General features: G+C 37.6%; 1 protein-coding gene across 1 annotated transcript in view; it reads left to right on the top strand.

The window, feature by feature from the left end:
- Window positions 1-21,061, top strand: part of TTN (titin) — a 242,473-nt gene that overhangs the window by 124,202 nt on the left and 97,210 nt on the right. The window contains 28 exon segments of the mRNA XM_075756546.1: window positions 914-997; window positions 2,525-2,608; window positions 2,861-2,983; window positions 3,335-3,460; window positions 3,724-3,807; window positions 4,788-4,871; window positions 5,942-6,025; window positions 6,278-6,400; window positions 6,752-6,973; window positions 7,218-7,316; window positions 7,578-7,661; window positions 8,307-8,390; window positions 8,869-8,964; window positions 9,503-9,577; window positions 10,498-10,578; window positions 11,735-11,839; window positions 12,373-12,450; window positions 12,834-12,887; window positions 13,107-13,193; window positions 17,095-17,145; window positions 17,226-17,621; window positions 17,830-18,105; window positions 18,338-18,613; window positions 18,758-18,897; window positions 19,386-19,512; window positions 19,599-19,862; window positions 19,967-20,233; window positions 20,371-20,634. Coding sequence (XP_075612661.1) covers window positions 914-997; window positions 2,525-2,608; window positions 2,861-2,983; window positions 3,335-3,460; window positions 3,724-3,807; window positions 4,788-4,871; window positions 5,942-6,025; window positions 6,278-6,400; window positions 6,752-6,973; window positions 7,218-7,316; window positions 7,578-7,661; window positions 8,307-8,390; window positions 8,869-8,964; window positions 9,503-9,577; window positions 10,498-10,578; window positions 11,735-11,839; window positions 12,373-12,450; window positions 12,834-12,887; window positions 13,107-13,193; window positions 17,095-17,145; window positions 17,226-17,621; window positions 17,830-18,105; window positions 18,338-18,613; window positions 18,758-18,897; window positions 19,386-19,512; window positions 19,599-19,862; window positions 19,967-20,233; window positions 20,371-20,634 — 3,918 coding nt within the window.

The raw sequence follows: 21,061 nt of genomic DNA on the forward strand, positions 1-21,061 counted from the left end.
TCTTTTCTTTAAACTGTTAATTATAATTTGCCTGTATTTTGGACATATGTCAACATTCTCCACTCTGATTTGCGAAGTTGCTACATTGTATGATTAGCACCAAAGACCTGTAAAGTTCCTGTGAACACCTAGTTCACTGAGCCTTTTAAGAGGCATTTATTTTCTCAGATTAATCATGATGAGAGACTTTATGACTGAAATACCAACCAATTACTTAAGATACTCTAAAACTGAACACACCGTTGACTGATGCAGTGCTGCAGCATTTTTCCTTTAGAAAGTTCCATGCACTGCCCAGAAAAGTAAACATCCTCTCTGCCACCAGATTCTCTCCATCTGAAATACAATGACATTCCTCAAGTGAAGTTGCACCCTAATTTAAATGAATATGACAGGAAACAGTTATAAGCAAAATCTAGTGATCACAAAGGAAGTCAGAGCTGTTACAGGAAATAATGTGTGAAGCAAAAAAAAGAGGAAACATACAAAGACAGAAAAAGAAAGGTAGTCAACTTGAACGATAAAAATAGTGAAAATATCCAAGTGAAAAGTAAAAAGATGGCAGTGACTGCCAAAACCAGCACAGAACACAGAGTCATGAATGATACATGACTGATACTTAAATACGGTGGATTCCATAAAGAAGTCTCTGATCAACTGTTACAAAGAGGGTGTATGTTTTCTACATTTCCGCCTTGAGTCAGAGACAGAAACTAAACACACAATTCCTATCTCCTGCGTGACATATTTGACGCCCTGGTCATCCACGTGTTTGAAGCAAAGCATAACTGATGACTGAGTGTAACCACAGCACTTTCTCAAAGACAACTGCATGCACGTATTATTGATTGTCTTATTGTTTCAAATACATCAGTAGTGCCCACAAAACTAAAATATACTAATATCTTTGAAGTGCCCAAGGTGCCCAAGAAAGGTGTTCTGGAAGAGCCCAGACCTGTAACTGTGCCACAAAAGCCAGAACCTGCACCAGTTCGAGGTACCTGTTGCCCTGTGCCTCAGCCTGAATGAGACTGTTTCTTACTGTCTTACGTGTTACTTCTGGTGTCTGTTACCCTGTCTGTTTGTGATTACCTGAAACGGCTATGTTCTGTGCTGTGTACAAATTCTATTATTCAAATGGCAAATACATAGGGAACATGAGGGACTCTCCCAATCTCTTTCATATGTGTTCAAAAGCTAAAGTTCTATATATCAAAACTGACAGGATATATGGGAAAGCTTTCTACTTTCAATTTTTAATGTAAACTTCTGTCTTTATTACTTTTCCAAGAATCTCAAGTAATATAAATGTTTTTTTTACCCAAAGTATTTTTTTGTAACCAGTACCAACTGGCAACCCTGTCCTGTGGCGTGGTTGTAAGAACCAGACGCAGTCATGACACACCAATATTTAAAAAAACAGGAAAAAAAACCCTGAAAAAAACCTCACCCAAACATAAAAACTGATTACTTCAGAGAGAATAAGTTCAATGGACTGTTCAATGGACTGTGAAGGAACTGAAGTTGCTGTGGGAAAAGAAGTCCCAAAGTAAAAAGAGGGAGATACCTACATAGCACAGTAGTATTTTGATACTTGGACATTTATGATCTGGGCCTAGATCTCAAATAACAGATACTCCAAAGTCATAAGTAAATACAGTGATTATTCAAATGCGTGGTAGATCAGGATGGGTTTCATTCCGTGGTCAAATATAACATGAAAAAAACCCATATGGATGTAGTCATATGCTGATGTGACTTTTTTCTGAACATAAGTACATGGGGAACCAAATAAACTGAGCTCTGCAAATCTACAATTGAATTGCGCATAGTTATTAGGTACAAGACCACCAGATCTTCAGTATTTGTGCAGAAAAATTCTGCATCATGTTAAGAAGGAGAACAAGGAAACTTGTTCACTCTGCAGCTAGCACTTTTACCCTCACCAAATGCAATTTCTAAATACAAGATTATAGAAGTCCTGAACTTTCACTAAGTCAAAAGCCCCCAACATACTTGTACTGCAAAAGATTTGAAAAAAACCCAGAACAGAAAGAGAGGATAGAAATAGTAATGAGGATGGGATTTCTGTTCCTGACCCTGTCACTGCCCACACTGCTGAATGCAAAACACCAGCAGCATCATGAGGAATGGCAACAGATAAGATATGGGCTGAGGCTGCTCCCAGGGAAGAGCCAGATCCCAGTGGGGCTGAGAATGACAGTCTCTCCTCCCAGGGAGGGAGAGCTGCTGAGTACAGAGGAGGGTATCCTAATTCATACCTCACCCTCGAGCTGTACCTAAACATTGCCAACAGTTTTCTCACAAAACCTCCTTGGCATCACCACTCTGTGCTGTGCCTGTGCCCGTGTGTGGTTTTGTGTGTGTATGAGTCCGTGAGTGAGACATGGGTCAATATCGTGAGACCAGTTCGGTTACTTTCGTGAGTGCATCTCTAGTTTACATTTCATTGTTTGTCTTCCTGTTTAATGTATAAAACTGACTGTTACTAATACCTTTGAAGCACCTAAGGTGCCCAGGAAGGCTCCTCAAGAGGAAAAAGTACCTGTGGCCATTGCCAAAGTACCAGAGCTTCCAACACCCAGAGGTACCTGTCTTCGTGGATGACTTAACAAAGAAGTTAATCTTCTTAAGCACTGTCCTACCCTCTCTTGGCCTGTCTCTCTTTCCAAACTGAAACTCTCAAGGTTGTGCATGCTGGGTAAACGGTGCTGCACGTGCGTGTGTGATGTTTTGAGCCAGCTGTTGTGATGTTCTGTGCCCATATTGCCCTGGGTTTTGTTTCTACTTGGCCCGTGTTTTCACCAATGTAAAATGCAACACACTAATATCTTTGAAGTGCCTGAGATGCCTGAGGCAGAGGTCCCAGAAGAGGAAGAGGAGGAGGAGGAGGCAGCAGCGGCACTGGAAGAGGTGGCACCAGTTGCTGAGCCTGGAGAGCCAGAAGCTCCTCCAGCCAAAGGTATATGGTGGTGTTCTGAAAGAGCCTGCGGTGCCCTCCGGGTTGCCGCAGTACCGGTTGCTCTTTGCCCCTCTGCGCTCTGTGGGGAGGGGTGAGAGTGGGACTGGTCGTGTTGTGTCTGTATGTGCCTGCGCATGCCTGCAGGGGAGGGTGGGGCTGGTCAGCAAGCACTCTCTCATGAGCCCATGCTTTGGCTCTTTGCTGCACGTAGTCCACCTGAAGGAAGAGTGGTTGCCTGAAGAGGACTCCCTGGTAGTCTGTCAAGGGTTTACTTTCCTGTTTTGCTCCTTGCCACTTGGCTGTTTGCTGACCTTTGGCTCAGTCAAGTAAAAGGGACTAATATCTTTAAAGTGCCTGAGTTGGCCGAGGAGGAAGAGCCAGAAGAGGAGGTGCCAGTGGTCGTTCCCCCAAAGCCTGTGGCAGTGCCCAAGAAACCTGTGGCTGTACCAAAGAAACCAGAAGCTCCACAAGCTAAAGGTATATCTTCTGCAGGGAGTTGCTTTTTATTTTGAAGTATTGATTAATATTTTTGTTTGGCATCCCTTTTTTTCTGTAAGATGTGTTTTGTGTCCTCTATCCCTAGCCTCTGCTCTGCATATCTTTGCATATGTAACTAACAAACTTGTCACTAGAGGATTGTTACAGTGTTAGAAATATGTAAACTCTTTCATTTTATCCTAAGTGTTGTGATCATTTGTATTCTTTAACTGTGAAATTAAGAGAAAATAATATCTTTAAAGTGTTCAAGATGTCCAAGAAAGTTGTCCCGCAAGAAAAAGCACCCGTTGCTGCACCCCAAAAACCAGAACCACCACCAGCCCAAGGTACATGTCGTCCCTATTAGTATCATCATTAGAAAGTAACATCATGATCTTTCAGACTTAGATTGAACTAATTTTTCTGGTGATGACCTATCAGAGATAGGTGTATAAGAAATATGAAGTGCTGTCTGGAGTGTCTAGAACATGGCAGAAAAACTGGATTCTATTCCTTGAAAATTGTCTGCAGCTTTCTGAACTTCTTGTGAAGTTTAAGAATTAACATTTAATGAATGCCGAGTTTAAACAGAATAACATATTGTTCTGAAGAAGAGTCTGCAAATAAGTCCACAATTAAAAGAACATAATGTTGCATCCCTGAATTTTCTAATAAACTGTATTGCTGGATGACAGCAGCAGTATCAGTTCTGTATCTCTTTAAAAGTAAGTTAATGTGAGTAGACATGAAGTAGATTTACTAGCAAAATACTGTCTATATCTAGTGATGATCCTATTAGCACATGAAGGAGTAATTAATATAATCCAAAAGACAGGAGAGGAAGTATATATTATTGTAAACAACAGAATCTTAAAGACAGGAACAGTGGAAAACTGAAAATGAAGAGGAGATGTAAAGAATGGAAATAATTGATAGAGGAAAAAAAAAGTGGTAATGATAAAGCAAATGATACTTCAAAAAAAATTTTTTTGTTACAATGACAAAATAGTCATGAATGATACATGACTGATACTTAAATACGGTGGATTCCATAAAGAAGTCTCTGATCAACTGTTACAAAGAGGGTGTATGTTTTCTACATTTCCGCCTTGAGTCAGAGACAGAAACTAAACACACAATTCCTATCTCCTGCGTGACATATTTGACGCCCTGGTCATCCACGTGTTTGAAGCAAAGCATAACTGATGACTGAGTGTAACCACAGCACTTTCTCAAAGACAACTGCATGCACGTATTATTGATTGTCTTATTGTTTCAAATACATCAGTAGTGCCCACAAAACTAAAATATACTAATATCTTTGAAGTGCCCAAGGTGCCCAAGAAAGGTGTTCTGGAAGAGCCCAGACCTGTAACTGTGCCACAAAAGCCAGAACCTGCACCAGTTCGAGGTACCTGTTGCCCTGTGCCTCAGCCTGAATGAGACTGTTTCTTACTGTCTTACGTGTTACTTCTGGTGTCTGTTACCCTGTCTGTTTGTGATTACCTGAAACGGCTATGTTCTGTGCCATGTATCAGTTAGGAATTCAATTATCTAGTATTTTGTATAAACAACCCAAATGATATTTTGAATTTACTGTTTTGTTTTCATATTCTGAATCAGCAGACACTAACATGTTTTATTTTAAAAGTCTATCATAACTTTTCAGAAAACTGCCCAATTTTCTTTTCTTAGATTGACAGACTGAATGTCTCCATGACTCTCTTGACAGTCTCAGCTAGTGTATATGATAGACATGAATCTTTCAGAATGAAAAAAAAACAAGTTTTACTCCGAAATGTACATATGAGGTCAGTAAAAAGAATTGGCAGCACATCAAGTGTGTAAGGAAAATTCTGTTCATTTTAGATACTATAATGAAGAAGGAATGGTTATAAAATCTAGTGAACAATACAGGGTGCGAAAGTTGCCACAGTGAAATGAAAATTAAGGCAAGAGACCTCGAAAATTAGCCAATAAAAAGAAAAGCATGAACAAAGAATGGAAATGGAGAAGGACAGAAATAGGGACAAAGAAGAAATAAGGGGTTCCTGACCCTGTCACTGCCCACACTGCTGAATGCAAAACACCAGCAGCATCATGAGGAATGGCAACAGATAAGATATGGGCTGAGGCTGCTCCCAGGGAAGAGCCAGATCCCAGTGGGGCTGAGAATGACAGTCTCTCCTCCCAGGGAGGGAGGGCTGCTGAGTACAGAGGAGGGTATCCTAATTCATACCTCACCCTCGAGCTGTACCTAAACATTGCCAACAGTTTTCTCACAAAACCTCCTTGGCATCACCACTCTGTGCTGTGCCTGTGCCCGTGTGTGGTTTTGTGTGTGTATGAGTCCGTGAGTGAGACATGGGTCAATATCGTGAGACCAGTTCGGTTACTTTCGTGAGTGCATCTCTAGTTTACATTTCATTGTTTGTCTTCCTGTTTAATGTATAAAACTGACTGTTACTAATACCTTTGAAGCACCTAAGGTGCCCAGGAAGGCTCCTCAAGAGGAAAAAGTACCTGTGGCCATTGCCAAAGTACCAGAGCTTCCAACACCCAGAGGTACCTGTCTTCATGGATGACTTAACAAAGAAGTTAATCTTCTTAAGCACTGTCCTACCCTCTCTTGGCCTGTCTCTCTTTCCAAACTGAAACTCTCAAGGTTGTGCATGCTGGGTAAACGGTGCTGCACGTGCGTGTGTGATGTTTTGAGCCAGCTGTTGTGATGTTCTGTGCCCATATTGCCCTGGGTTTTGTTTCTACTTGGCCCGTGTTTTCACCAATGTAAAATGCAACACACTAATATCTTTGAAGTGCCTGAGATGCCTGAGGCAGAGGTCCCAGAAGAGGAAGAGGAGGAGGAGGAGGCAGCAGCGGCACTGGAAGAGGTGGCACCAGTTGCTGAGCCTGGAGAGCCAGAAGCTCCTCCAGCCAAAGGTATATGGTGGTGTTCTGAAAGAGCCTGCGGTGCCCTCCGGGTTGCCGCAGTACCGGTTGCTCTTTGCCCCTCTGCGCTCTGTGGGGAGGGGTGAGAGTGGGACTGGTCGTGTTGTGTCTGTATGTGCCTGCGCATGCCTGCAGGGGAGGGTGGGGCTGGTCAGCAAGCACTCTCTCATGAGCCCATGCTTTGGCTCTTTGCTGCACGTAGTCCACCTGAAGGAAGAGTGGTTGCCTGAAGAGGACTCCCTGGTAGTCTGTCAAGGGTTTACTTTCCTGTTTTGCTCCTTGCCACTTGGCTGTTTGCTGACCTTTGGCTCAGTCAAGTAAAAGGGACTAATATCTTTAAAGTGCCTGAGTTGGCCGAGGAGGAAGAGCCAGAAGAGGAGGTGCCAGTGGTCGTTCCCCCAAAGCCTGTGGCAGTGCCCAAGAAACCTGTGGCTGTACCAAAGAAGCCTGTGGCTGTACCAAAGAAACCTGTGCCTGTGCCCACAAAACAAGAGCCTGTGGCTGTGCCCAAAATACCAGAGTCTGTGTCTGTCCTTAAAACCCATAAAGTTCCTTCAGTTAAAGGTACATACATCAGTGACTGAGCCTCTCCTCTGTTTTCTGAATGTTGTTTCCCTTGTTTTACTGATGTACACAGTGCTTAGGTATCTGAGGGAATAATCTGTCACTTAGAATTTTATTGTTTGTGTTTTGACTGCCTTACTCTTTTTAATCATTTCACTTTTCACTATTGTGTATATATATACATATACATATATGTATGTATCTTAATGTTCACAAAAATGAAAATTTACTAATATCTTTAAAGCACCTGATGTGCCGGAGAGAACTGTCCCAGAAGAGAAAGTGCCTCTTACAACACCTAAAAAGCCAGAATTTAAAAAACCAGAGCCTCCTCCCACCGAAGGTATATATTGCCAGGAGGCATCTCCTGAGGAGAAATGTTTCCTATTCTTCTCTCTTTTCTTTCTTCATAACTGAGTCTATAAAATGTGTCAGTTGTGAGTAGACTATCTTGGGAAAGACCGCTTGGAATACAAACAGTCTTTTGTGGTTATGGTCACTGTTACTTACTGTGATTTTCTGTGTTGTAGATGTCTTTGTCTTTTTTATGTTTCATATGTATATTTATATACCTGGAAATAAAAGGAACTAATATTTTTTAAAGTGCCTGAGATGCCCAAGAAACCTGTCCCAGAGGAGAAAGTACCTGTTGCTGTTCCTAAAATACCTGAACCACTACCAAGCGAAGGTATATGCCATCATAGCTATTACTGTAAGGACAATCCTTTGTCCTGTTCTTCCAAACATAAGCATTTAAAATAGATGTTGTCCTTTTTTTCCCATTGTAATGTTTGTAAATTCTTTGCTTCATGTTTTAGATACCAGTCTATGTTTCTTGTATCTATTATTATATTTTCACTTTTAGAAGTAAAATATAACTTTCAAAATTAAATATTTTCAAGTGACATATGCTCCTACACAGGATATTCCTAACAAAGTGTGTCTCTTTTTAGGATAATAATAAATTCCCACTAAATTTGAGTCTCTTAAAACCTAGTATTTATATTGCTGTTATAATCTTAAATAAATTGAGAGCATTGAAGTTTTTATTATTTCCAGTTACAATGACTCATCCACAAATTTAATGTTTGGTTTATATTGCATGCATAAAAAATACTATCCTTCACACAACACTGATTCATTCCTACATAGAGAGTAGTTTTTCAAAAGCATTCATTAACTGCAAAGGTAACATACTGAGTGATTACTTATCTGAATATGTATTTGTCTGTGTCTATTGGAGTAGCTTTCTTTTTACTAATATCTACAAAATTGTTCATGTGAAATGATCTTATCTTTGGAAACTTACACCAGTTGTCAATATTCTTTAAAGAATACGAAATCGTAAAGGAAATTGAGCCTGAAGAAGCAGAAGAAATTCCAGTTGCAGAAGTAGAAGAAGCTTTACCAGTTAAAGGTATACAAACTACCTACATAGAGGCTGCTGGACACCTTTCTTTCATTACTATGCAGTTTTTTTCTTACTGTGTCGTTCTTCATACCTGTACCTGTATGTTGTATGTGTCTGCATAATTCTTCCTCAGTTGTTATGTTTTGGAAATGAGTTCTGATCTCTTAATTCTAAGTACAACACACAGATTATTTTAAATGCTTTCACTTTGTTTCTTGTCAATGAGAGTCTTCCCATCACTTGGTTTCCTACCTTTGTTCTCATGTTATTAACATGCTTTTTTAAGCCAACTTGGATATTTGTATTGTGTGCATGCTACAAAGCAATAGTCTAAGGCTCTTTCATGCTCCCATTTAATTCAATGAGATTTTTTTCACTGGCTTCATTGGAAATGGAAAATGACCATCTTTACATTTAGATGTTACTCTTCACATAACTACTGTGGTAGTAAATTTATACTAAATCTACCTAATGTTATTTAAAGCACCGGAACCTGAGAAGAAGATCCCTGAAAAGCGAAAACCCCCACCACCTCCTCCACCAATAGAAGATATTAAATTGGCAAAAGAACTACTTAAAGGTATAATCAACTGAAGTCACAATTAACAGTGGGAACTGAAGCATATAATTGCTTGAAATTATACTGATGAATCCTGAAAAGCATGCTTTTAAACATATCACTTTGGATCTTTTGTTTTTCCTTTTCTAATTTACTATCGCTCTAATGGCGCGCCTTACTAATGCTCAATCTCTTATGATTTTTTACCAGTGTTATGCCAAGTCAGTTTACATGGGTTCTTTTCAATAGTTACAGAAAATCATTTAAAAAAATCTTAACTAAGTTAACACATTCTTCTATCCTTAACGTAATTCTTCTATCTTTAACATGTTCTTACAAATGAAAAGAATCCCCAGCAATAATTTGCTGGTGTTACTATATGAACATGAGTTTCAGATCAACTGCATTTCCTACAGATCATCTGACTTCTAAACAGTTCATCAGCCAGAATCTTTGTAACTCTTATCTTTCTATTATGCCAGTTGTATTAATCAGTTGTTTGGATTCTTTTTTGAATCTAATGATGTGTGTGGTAAAATTCAAATAATTTTCTTTAAAGCTCCTGAATCAAGGAAGAAAGTTGTGACTGCAAAACCTGGTGAGCCTCCCAAATTGGAACCCCCACCTGCTAAAGGTACCTACCTAGCTAATATAGGAATCTTACTTAAATTAAGTGTCTCATGAGCCTGGAGTTGTAGTTCTTGGTATCCTCTTCTTCTTTAATTTTCTCAGAAATATCAAAAAGCTGTCTGTGTTAGATTATGCTCAATAGTGGGCTCCAGTCTTGGATGTTTATGTTCATGTTATATTTATGTCCACTTTAACGTCCCATCATGCAATTCATGAGATGCAAAAGACAGAATCACAGAAGAGTGAGAGAGTTTTTATGAGTTTCATCACTTGTATAGATTCTCACTTTGGTTCTCTGGTTAGGGAGAAATAAAAACCAATATACTATTTAAATATATATAGCATTATTCTAACATACTTAGTTTATTATTTGTCTGAAATGTAACTTATTTTTGTGAGAGGACATTTTCCAGAGATGGAGATGAATAATTAATTGAGCAAGCCACTTTACAAGTACACCCTTATATTTTTCATATGTACTGGAGCTTAAGACAAGCTAAGCAGCTAAGCAGTTAATGCTGTTTCAAGTTTAGAAATTAAAATAACTGGATAATTATGAACATCATAGACAGTTCAGATGAATAAATATGTAACGTAAGCCTATAATAAAAGAGGAAAAGGAGATAAAAATGTTACTATAACTCTCTTTGAATACATGACCTTTATAGTTTTATCAAACCATACTTCTCTTTTGTTGATTTGTATGAAAATTTCCTCTTATGCATAAGCCTAGAAGACAACTGTGTGCAAATAATATAGAAAAAGTATTAAAACTATTGACTTCAATCTCAGCCGCTTTACCTTTGCTTTTAATATTTAGTAGTGGACCAGCATTTGATTGGTATGTTTGGAACGGTTAGTTGTTTGTTAGCTCTTACTGCTGTTATGAACCCATAATAAAATCTGGAATAATATTCTTTTAAGTGCCTGGACTTGTAAAGAAACCTCGCAGAGTAATTCCCGAAGTTACTCCTCCACCAAAAGAAGAAGTTGTTTTGAAAAGAGGTATAGTAACTTGGCTCTGTTTAAAAAAAAAAACAAACAGCATATTAACATTGTTCAATATATTCCCATAAGCAACATTGGATTATGTGCGTGGTATCGAAAATTACATGAATAAAGTATTATCTGATGTCTGTTTCTTGGGGAAAGCCTTATAGTTGCAGAGATGAAGTGGAGATATCCTGAAAATCTGTCAGATCCAAAGGATGTGTGATGAAAACAGACCAGCACCCTGAAAATCTGGTTCATTACAACTCTCTTCTGTTTTCTTAATCTCTGTAAAAATAGAGTTGACAGTTTTCCACTGTCTTCAGCTTCTAGACCCCTAAATATTTTCCAGTGACAGTGTAAATTTTATTAAAGCCACATATATAGTATCTGTATTCTCTTTTATGGTTTTCTTGGAAGTACTGCACAGATAGCAGAACTCTATGGTACTATTGGACATCAGTCCCTTTCCTGCAATGTCTGGAGCCTTCTGAATCACTTCATGCTCAATTGTTGCTTAGAAAAAGGAAGCATTAATTCCAATTATTTTTGAAATACCACCGTGGGATGATTCATGCCCATGTACCTTGCAGCTGAACTTCAAATTTCAGACAACATAATAAAATATAAATATTCAGCTTTTCAGATAACAATCTCATTGGATATCCAAGGCTGATATCTGACAGGACAAAAATAAATTAAATAAGTAAAATGAAAAACAGACATTATATAAATTTGAGTTCTCCAAATATAACACTTGAAGATTCAGTCTTGTTCTCTCACTGAAGTCAATAGTTTAATCCATAATCCTGCATTTTGTCCCTGAAAATAATCTGTAACTGCAGTTATTAATGCATTATTATGTATTTTAATTCATCACTTAATTATGATTATATATATATTATAAGAAATTGTATTCTATCATGGACAGCTAACATTGACATCTTTCCTCTTGGATGGACTGCTCTTAAAAGCATCTTTTTGCTCTAGATGACTTCAAATTTTAAGACTTTCAGAATAATATCTTGAATAGTTACACGAACTCTTCCATTTATATTGAACTATATACACTTTACATTCCTTTGATATATTTTTAATCTTTTGTCTTGTTCACTGTCTTATTTTTTTGTTTACATGTGCTTTAAAAACTGAAATTCCTTTTCTTTTAAAGTTCTTAAAAAGAAACCAGAAGAGGAAGAACCTAAACCAGAAAAAGAACCTAAACCAGAAGTTAAACCAGTACCTACACCAGTAGAAAAAATTAAGAAACCTGAAGGTACTAGATTACATTCAAATCTATCTGGTAAGGTATAATTTATAAATAAATAAATAAATAAATTCCCACTTTTAAGTAGTATTCTCTGAAATTCAGGAATGAAAGTGAGATTTTAAAAGATGACTTGCATTAACCTAATTGTGCAAATTAAAGCCTTGATGAAAGCACAGCCGAATTTGACATCTGTATTTGGGTCTGAATTCTGTATTTTGGGATTGTTCCTGATTCTTCACTATGTATAGAAGAGAACTTGACAAATATTTTATAATACTGATAAAAGTATAACTACAGCAAAACAGTTATTCCAAGCATTCTTTTAGTTAACATTTTGCAAATATGTGTCCTTTCATCCATTTAGTGTTTCTAATTCATTCAATTCTCACTCTTAAAAATACATATTCCTAAACCTTATGAACAGCTGACACTGGTTATGTCTAAAAAGAGTGAAAACTTTTAAATACATTGGAAATAATTGTATTTGAGGATTCAAGGTGTTTCAATATATCTTACAAAATAAAAATAATATTTTAAAGTCCCAGAAGTTCCTAAGAAGAAAACTGAGATACCTGTCATAAAAAAAGAGGAGAAACATGTGCCTGAACCGCCAAAAGGTACAGACGTGTAGTGCTCTTTTTCCTTATTGCAGCAACTAAATGATATTAATTGCTGAATATCATGCTATATTAACCTAATGCGTTACTATCATCCAGTTTGTTCATGACTATTGTGTCATGATTAATCACTTGGCATTCTTCTGGATTTCTTGTTGGCTTTAATTCTTCAGTGCTTGAAAAATTCATCTTTGTTCCATTGTATCTTGCTTTATGAGAGTTCATCTCAAGTTAATTTCTTGCTTTCTGCTAAATAAAATATAAACCAATAAATTCTGTCTTCGATTAACACTGTTTGTATTCTTGCTTCTAACTTTAATGTTTGATGTGATTACAAAACATGTAAATTAACCTATTTGTAATTGTTGTGTTTGAAATGCCAGAACCTAAGCAAGCAGCTATCCCACTTCCTGGGCCTGAACCTAAACCTGCAGTAGGTAAGAATTCTTTAGCCATGAATACCAGTGCAGCCTTTCTTGTGCGTCTAGTATTTTCCATTCAGAGACTTCTGGCTAAAAGGACATTAAACAAATGTCTTTAATATTACTAAGATGGGAACTTTCATACAATCTACAAAACATTTTAGAGAACATTGTTCTGAAAAAAAATTATTTATTAAAACAAATATTTGAGAACTTTTTTTTTCTTCCCTACAGCTCTAAAATCTCCAAAACCAGCAGCAGAACCAGCACCAGCTGTCACTACTCCAGTTGTTACAGTCCCAGTGGTTGGAAAGAAAGCAGGTATTTATGTTTATTCTACGCTGTTTATAGGGTTTTTCTCTCTGAGATACCTAAATACCTTCAGGATAAAGAGAATTAAGAGCTGTACAATCATATAACTCATTCATCACAGGAAGATTTGAGGTCCTGTTCAAGAATCTTGTTATTCTAGGTACTGTCACCTAATCTAAAAGACAAGTGTCTCCGATATACCACAGAGACGGATCTGTGCTCTTGTTTCTGGATGGTGATATGTGTGCCTTTATTTATTGTCCTACTATGAAATTGGTGTATTCTGTTGATTCCTTGATGTTGTTTATGTCCTGATGTATGTCTTGTGAACTGCATCTTCTATTTTCTGTATAGCAAATGAAAGATTACACATTTCTAAACAATTATTGTGTTATTTAGTTTTCTGCTTTTAATTTGTTATTGAAGTCATGAGAAAAAATGGCAGTGGTGTTGAAGAACTAGAGTATTCCTACTTTCATTGGATATACTTAGGACCCTGGATCATATGCTGCTGTGAAAAAAGAACTGTGAAGAGTTTAATTCCTCTGAAGCACTCTGAGCCTGAGGTCCACCGATAGAGCTGACATACGTGCTTCTCACCCATCGTTCAAAGGACCTCATGTTACAGTAGAGCTCGGATCTTGGGCACTTGAAAAACCTAATCATGAATGTCTCTTGGCCATTGATTTGGTGATGTGGCCAGGCCTGCAATGGCATAACTAACCCATTTTATATAAGGTGGTCAGATAGGCCTTAGAAAGCTGTCATTTTCTGCTACTTTTAACCTGGATTGGATTGAAATTGGCAAACTAGTGGGACAATGCTCTGTACCATAATAGTGGTTTACTTAGGTCTTCTGTACTGTTTGTATGTGCCATTCTTATCTTTCTTTTGTTTTGTGATTGTGTTGTAAGCTTTCTGTTGTGTGGAGAAAAAGTGTTCTATGTTCATTTTATTTCAGGTGTAGCTGGAAATTTTGTCTTAAAATATATTGTTCCTGATGCTTATTCTTATGGATGTTAACTCTAAATTACCTGTGAAACCTTTGTAGCTGCAGAAAAGCCTGCTGCACCATCTGTACTAAAGCATAGAGATAGAATGCCCCCAGTGGAAGAAGAAAAGCTTGAGTCGATTGTGTTAAAGAAGATTTTGGTTGAGAAACACTTGCATCTAAAAGAGAGAGTAAGTCCTAAGGAGACAGTTCTGGACATTCAGACAGTAGAGCCACTTGAGTTTAAAATCTCACTGGAAACAGCTGATGGAATACTGAAGCCAGAGGGAGATGAGCAGGAGAAAGTGGCTCTTAAATATTTTATCCTGGCTCATGAAGAAGAGGAGCCAGAAATGACACCTATGGGTTCAATAAAGACTACCCTTACAGGTGAGAAGATAGAAGTTGCAATAGATCACATTACTTATGCAAAAGATGAACCACCAATACCTGATGAGGAATTGAAATTGATTTCTATAGCATCTGAATATGCGGAAAGAGATTCTGGAGAAGAAAAGGGGGATGAAATTAAATTGGTTGCTCATAGGGAAGATGGAGTAGAGAAAGTCCCTGACAAGTTTCATGTTCTTCATGAAGGAAAGATTCCTGTGCATGAAAAAGGAGAGGGAACTGAGTCAACTTATGTACCTAAACGTATACCCAGAGAGCCATATGAGCCCACAGACCAGAAAAGACTTCTAGGAAAAGAGAGAAAATCAAAAATCACTTTGCAACCTGAAGAATTTCCCATTAAGGATAAAATGTCATTTGTAAAGGATATCACAGTGGCAGGAATAGCTGAAACTCCTCTGTTTAGAAGTGAAGACGACAGAGGAGGGTTTCCTCTAGAGAAATCTGAAGTTCTTCTTGAAGAATCCATGAAGGAGCATGACTTACAAAATAAAACTCAGTGGATGAAGAAATCTGGTACCATGGTAGCTGAAATTCCTATAGATAAGATTCTTAATAAAGAAGCAAAGAAAATGGAAATTATTCAAAGTGATGAGAAAGATGAGAATCTGGACTTTATATCAGCAGAACTACATTCCTTAGACCTGTCTGAGGTGACTGAACCAGCATTGAGAAAAGATGTTGACCTAGAACACCACACTGAAGGTGAGGAGTTTCCCAGAGAAAAAGCTTACATAATCTTTAAACCGTCTTTTCTTAAGCCAGAAGTAGTGGAAAGGAAAGCAAGAGAAAAGTATTATTCAGAGGAAGAAGTTCATTATGAGGAGGATTCAGGACAATTGTTGACTGAGAAAGCACTCCTAAGTGATATAAAAACAGGCAAAAAGATTATACCAGGGAAGGAAGAGAAAACTACCTTCAGCACCCACTTAAAAAAAGACAAAATTAGACAGTCAGATGCTCCTGAAAATCTGCTTGTTGAAAAAGAAGAATTTGATGCAGTGGTTACAGGAGAAGGAATGGAAGGTGAAGTTTCCATAGGAGAACATATAAAGGGCGTCAAAGATGAAATAGTTGACAGATCTGAGTCAGTAAAGACAGTTCCTATGCAGCCACCAGGGAGGCAAGATAAAAAACAATTTCAAGAAGTCCATACCATTCAGGATGAATGTAAAGAAACTCCAGCTCTCAAAAGCAGCAAAGATGAAACTGAAGAAAAGAAATCTTCTTTGACTGTGGAAAAAGTGAAGCTTTCGGGAAAAGAACTTCCAGTGACAGGAGGTACATCAGATGAAAAACCATCAGCTAAATATGGCATTGGAAAAAGCACATCTCTTACCATGAAAAAAGAGAAGGGAAAGCTTTTGGACAAAATACGACCAAGTAAAGGAACCCCTGGAAACGGAGATGGAAGTTTCTCCTCAAGCATAGGTAAGATAATAACTCCCAAGAAAGCAGGAGAGAAAGAATACCGGAAATCAGAACCTGCTCATGTGATTGAGCAGGCCAGTAGACTTCCGAATGAGAATAGGAATTTAGATGCACCTGGAGAATCAAGTGAAGTTCTGGATGTTCCTGCAAAGTCTCATGCAAAGCAAGGTGAGAAAGACCGCTGCCAAATTCTTCTACGAAGTGACTGTATTATTTGCTTCTAGAGAATACCATTTGCCATTGTGATGTTTGTTTTCGTTCTTTAACACCGTTCACATTTTCATCTAGTCTGTCAGCTGGCTGTACTGGCATTCAGCCACTCTTGACATGTTTGTCTTACCTGTCTGTACATGTATCTGTGTGATCAATGCTCATTGTCTTAGTCTTGCATTTTTATAAGACTTCATAAATCATGTTGTGTGCCATTATCTTCTCAGAAAAATCTCACACATTTTTAATAGTATTCATTTTTCCACCCACTGCAATAAAATCTGTCCTACATTTCATTCATATCATCCTCCCATTAAAAGTATCTTCTATACTTCCTTTCACAAAACGATGAGAAGCAGCATAGCTTTTTTCAAAAGTCTGAGATGATTCATCACAAATTGGGCAACTAACTGAACATCCCTCACTTGTGAGAGTATCACATTGTCCTGAAACATGTATTTCATTGTTACAATTTATATTTTTGTTGTCTTCATTAGGAAAAGTATGTGGTTTTTTGAAAGAAAACCATAACGATTTGTAATAGGTAGTTAAGCTATTGACAGGTGGGTATTGATCACAAAATATTGGGGAGGATAATAGATTGAGGAAGTAGGAGCTCATAAGCTGCCTTTCAGTCCCCACTGCTAAATATATGTCTTTCCCATGCTTCAAGATATTGAACTTACCATTGAGATATAGACAGATAAGTTGTATAAATATATACATATGTTTGTATCTTCCTCCCCTTGTATGTGTATATAACTAAAGGAAGAGAAAATCTGATTTGAAAAAATAAATGTTTGTCTTAATTTTAGTATGTATGTTTAACTACATTCCTAATCATACTGCTCTTCTACTGCTCTACAGAGGCCAAGCCACCAAAAGAAGAAACTCCGAAGGGTATCAGTCCAGTCAAAGGTAGGATACTACAAGTCAATACCTACAAGCAAAAGCAATAAATCAGAATTAGTTTATTCATTTCTAAATCTGAATTACAGCCAAGAAGACACCTTCACCAGCAGATGCAGAAAGAAGGAAACTCAGGCCAGGCAGCGGTGGTGAAAAACCTCCTGAAGAGCCTCCATTCACTTACCAACTAAAGGCTGTACCACTGAAGTTTGTCAAGGAGATGAAAGATATAGTTCTAACAGAAGCTGAATCTGTTGGGTCTTCTGCAATCTTTGAAGTCCTTATTTCACCATCCACTGCGATTACCAGCTGGATGAAAGACGGAAGTAACATCCGAGAGAGCCCAAAGCACAAGTTTATTGCTGATGGCAAAGATAGGAAGCTGCATATTATTGATGTCCAGCTGTCAGATGCTGGTGAATATACTTGTGTATTACGACTGGGGAACAAAGAGAAGACCTCTACAGCCAAACTAATTGTTGAAGGTATTCCCTGTTTCAAGTTTATCAATAATTTAAAGGCTAGCTACTCCTCAAGTTAGAAGTACTGGTACTTTGTGAATTTACAGTGGTTGGTAGGTGCATTCTTTTGTTTCTATCTCTCACTACACATATTGGTTTAATATGTAAGGCATTTCTGCATCACGCCTTCCATATATAAATGATACAAATCAAAATGTTGTGTTTCCCACAGAACTCCCAGTGCGGTTTGTGAAAACTCTTGAAGAAGAAGTCACTGTGGTTAAAGGCCAACCACTGTACTTGACATGTGAGCTTAACAAAGAAAGGAGTGTGGTCTGGAGGAAGGATGGGAAGATCATCAAAGACAAGCCGGGGAAATTTGCTCTGGGCATTATTGGTTTGTCACATTCCCTTACGATCACTGATTCAGATGATGCTGATTCTGGCACTTACAGTGTTACTGTGGAAGACTCTGAGCTGTCATGCTCGTCTTGTGTTAAGGTAGTAGGTAAGCAATCAAAATCATGTTCTCCTATCTCTGTAGGATATTTGGGCTGTTTTAAAATTAAGAAAGCTTTTTCTCAAAGAATTACAATATAAATGGACAAGTAAGATTTTTACAGCTATTAAAAGCTTGTTGTAATACAAAATTTGTTAATTCTATGTCTTCTATTTATGACCCACCAATTTGTACTAAAAGTCTGCTAAGCTGTATTTTTATGTAACTTTTTGTCATGCAGAAGTGATAAGAGACTGGTTAGTAAAACCCATAAGAGACCAGCATGTGAAACCAAAAGGAACAGCTACTTTCACCTGTGACATTGTCAAGGATACGCCAAACTTTAAATGGTTTAAAGGAGATGAGGAAATCCCTGCTGAACCAACTGACAAGACCGAAATCTTGAAAGAAGGAAATAAAATTTTCTTGAAAATCAAGAATGCTGGCCCTGCTGATATTGGGGAATATTCAGTGGAAGTTGAAGGTCGCAGATACCCAGCTAAACTGACCCTTGGTGGTAAGTAAGCTTTTATTTGTATTATATTTAATCAGTTCATAGGCCAATGTTCAAAACCAACCAAACAAAACAGGTAACCTGTATTATTATAGAGGTCTATCAAAACTTGACCTAATTATATATGTGTTCACTTGTGCATTCTAGAACGTGAAGTTGAACTTCTGAAGCCATTAGAGGATGTTACAGTTTATGAGAAAGAAACAGCAAACTTTGATACAGAAATATCTGAGGATGATATTCCTGGTGAATGGAAGCTGAAAGGAGAAATCCTGAGACCCTCACCTGTAAGCATCCTTGAATATTACGACAAAATTTATTTAAATTTAAAGACTGTGAACAGGTTCCTTTGAGTCTATATGGTAAGATCTTTCCAGGTCTGTCAGTGCTACTTAGTCCAGAACGTAGAAAGGCTAAACATTATGGTGATGTTAAAAAACACTGGGTTTCTAACTAAGAATTATATGCTATAAAAGCTAATTTTTGAAGGGCTTCATTTTCTCAAAGGATTACAGCACATCATTCAGAGAGTAATAAAAATATCCTACATATATTGCTAGGAATGATGCTGACATTTAAAAGGAGTGTGGAATGCTGAAGAAATTGACTCCATTTTTTTATTATTGAGTAAAAGTGTTAACTTTCCTTGAAAAGCAATTCCAGTCTTTCTAGCTGACTCTTTAGTGTGTATAAAATGTTTATAGAATCACTCTATTAAAAATACCTAGCAGTAACGCATTGGCATGGTATTTACCAAAGTCTGTCATCTCTCTAGACATGTGAAATCAAAGCCGAAGGAGGAAAACGCTTCCTAACCTTGCACAAAGTCAAGTTAGAGCAAGCTGGTGAAGTCCTTTACCAGGCACTTAATGCAGTTACTACAGCTATCCTGACAGTGAAAGGTATGATGCACCATGGAGTATGAGATCAACTTAAACAGAATTCACATGGAGCCCATTAAAAATGATGTGTTCTGTTTTGCTTCCAGAAATTGAACTGGACTTTGCTGTGCCCTTAAAAGATGTTACTGTCCCTGAGAGGCGCCAAGCAAGGTTTGAATGTGTCCTTACCAGAGAAGCCAATGTTATATGGTCTAAGGGCACTGATATACTCAAGATTGGAGAAAAATTCGACATCATTGCAGATGGAAAGAAGCATATTCTAATAATCAATGATTCTCAGTTTGACGATGAGGGAGAATACACTGCTGAAGTTGATGGCAAGAAGAGCACAGCAAGACTGTTTGTGGAAGGCAAGTATCTTCTTGTGAACAAAACAATAACAAATGGATAAAGAATGTATCTTTTAGAACCACATTAGCCTTTTTCTGATGGTATTTACATGTCTACATTACAGGTGTGAGGTTGAAGTTCATCTCACCTCTACAAGATCAAACAGTGAAAGAAGGGGAAACAGCCCACTTTCAGTTTGAGCTTTCTCATGAAGACATGCTAGTGAAATGGTACAAAAATGACAAGAGACTCCACACAAGCAGAACGGTTTTTATGACTTCAGAAGGCAAAGTTCATAAACTAGAACTGAGAGAAGTAACTCTTGATGATATCTCTGAAATAAAGGCCGTAGTCAAGGACTTGAACACACAAGCAAACCTCAAAGTCTTAGGTAATTGCATAAATAATTGAAAATATGCTATATAATATGTATAAAGAATTTGTATAAGTAGAAGGTGACAAAATCTTGATGGTTTAGTAAATTTATATTACTAATTTACTGTTTCATATCCGCTATGTCTTTTGTAGAGGCCGATCCATATTTCACTGTGAAATTACAAGACTACAGTGCTGTGGAAAAAGATGATATTATTCTGGCATGTGAACTTAGCAAAGATGTGCCAGTAAAATGGTACAAAGATGGTGAAGAACTAGTAGCTTCCAACAGAATTTCCATAAAAACAGATGGCTTGCGCCGTATCCTGAAGATCAAGAAGGCTGCAGAGAGTGATAAGGGTGTTTATGAATGTGACTGTGGAACCGACAAGACAAGTGCTAATGTCAGCGTTGAGCGTAAGTTATCATGCCTTGGCTAAAGGAAAGTACTGAAACCTTTGTAACATGGTGTAGACAGACGCTCTCTAAAGTAAAACACCAAAAACTGTACCTTTAGAAAACATGCTGTTATGAAAAATAGCTGAAATATCCAGATTTACAATTATTAACAGTATTTACAAGAGATAATATATCTTAAGACAGTGTTGTAAAGACAGTGGTGATCAATTATTCTCTATGTCCATTTACAGTCAGAAAAATACCCCAACAGTTTAATTCACTGTAACAGATAACTGGGTTAATTATGAGGAAAAATATTCGTACAAAAAATAACTAAACTTTCAGACATATTATACGTGGAGGTTGTAGACTGCCCAAATTTGCAGCTTTTTAAAAAGTGGTTAGATAAACCTTTATCACTGATGCCCTAAAGAAGGGATAGGGA

The sequence above is a fragment of the Balearica regulorum genome, chromosome 6 (assembly GCF_011004875.1).
Source record: "Balearica regulorum gibbericeps isolate bBalReg1 chromosome 6, bBalReg1.pri, whole genome shotgun sequence".
In the NCBI taxonomy this organism is placed as follows: Eukaryota; Metazoa; Chordata; class Aves; order Gruiformes; family Gruidae; genus Balearica; species Balearica regulorum.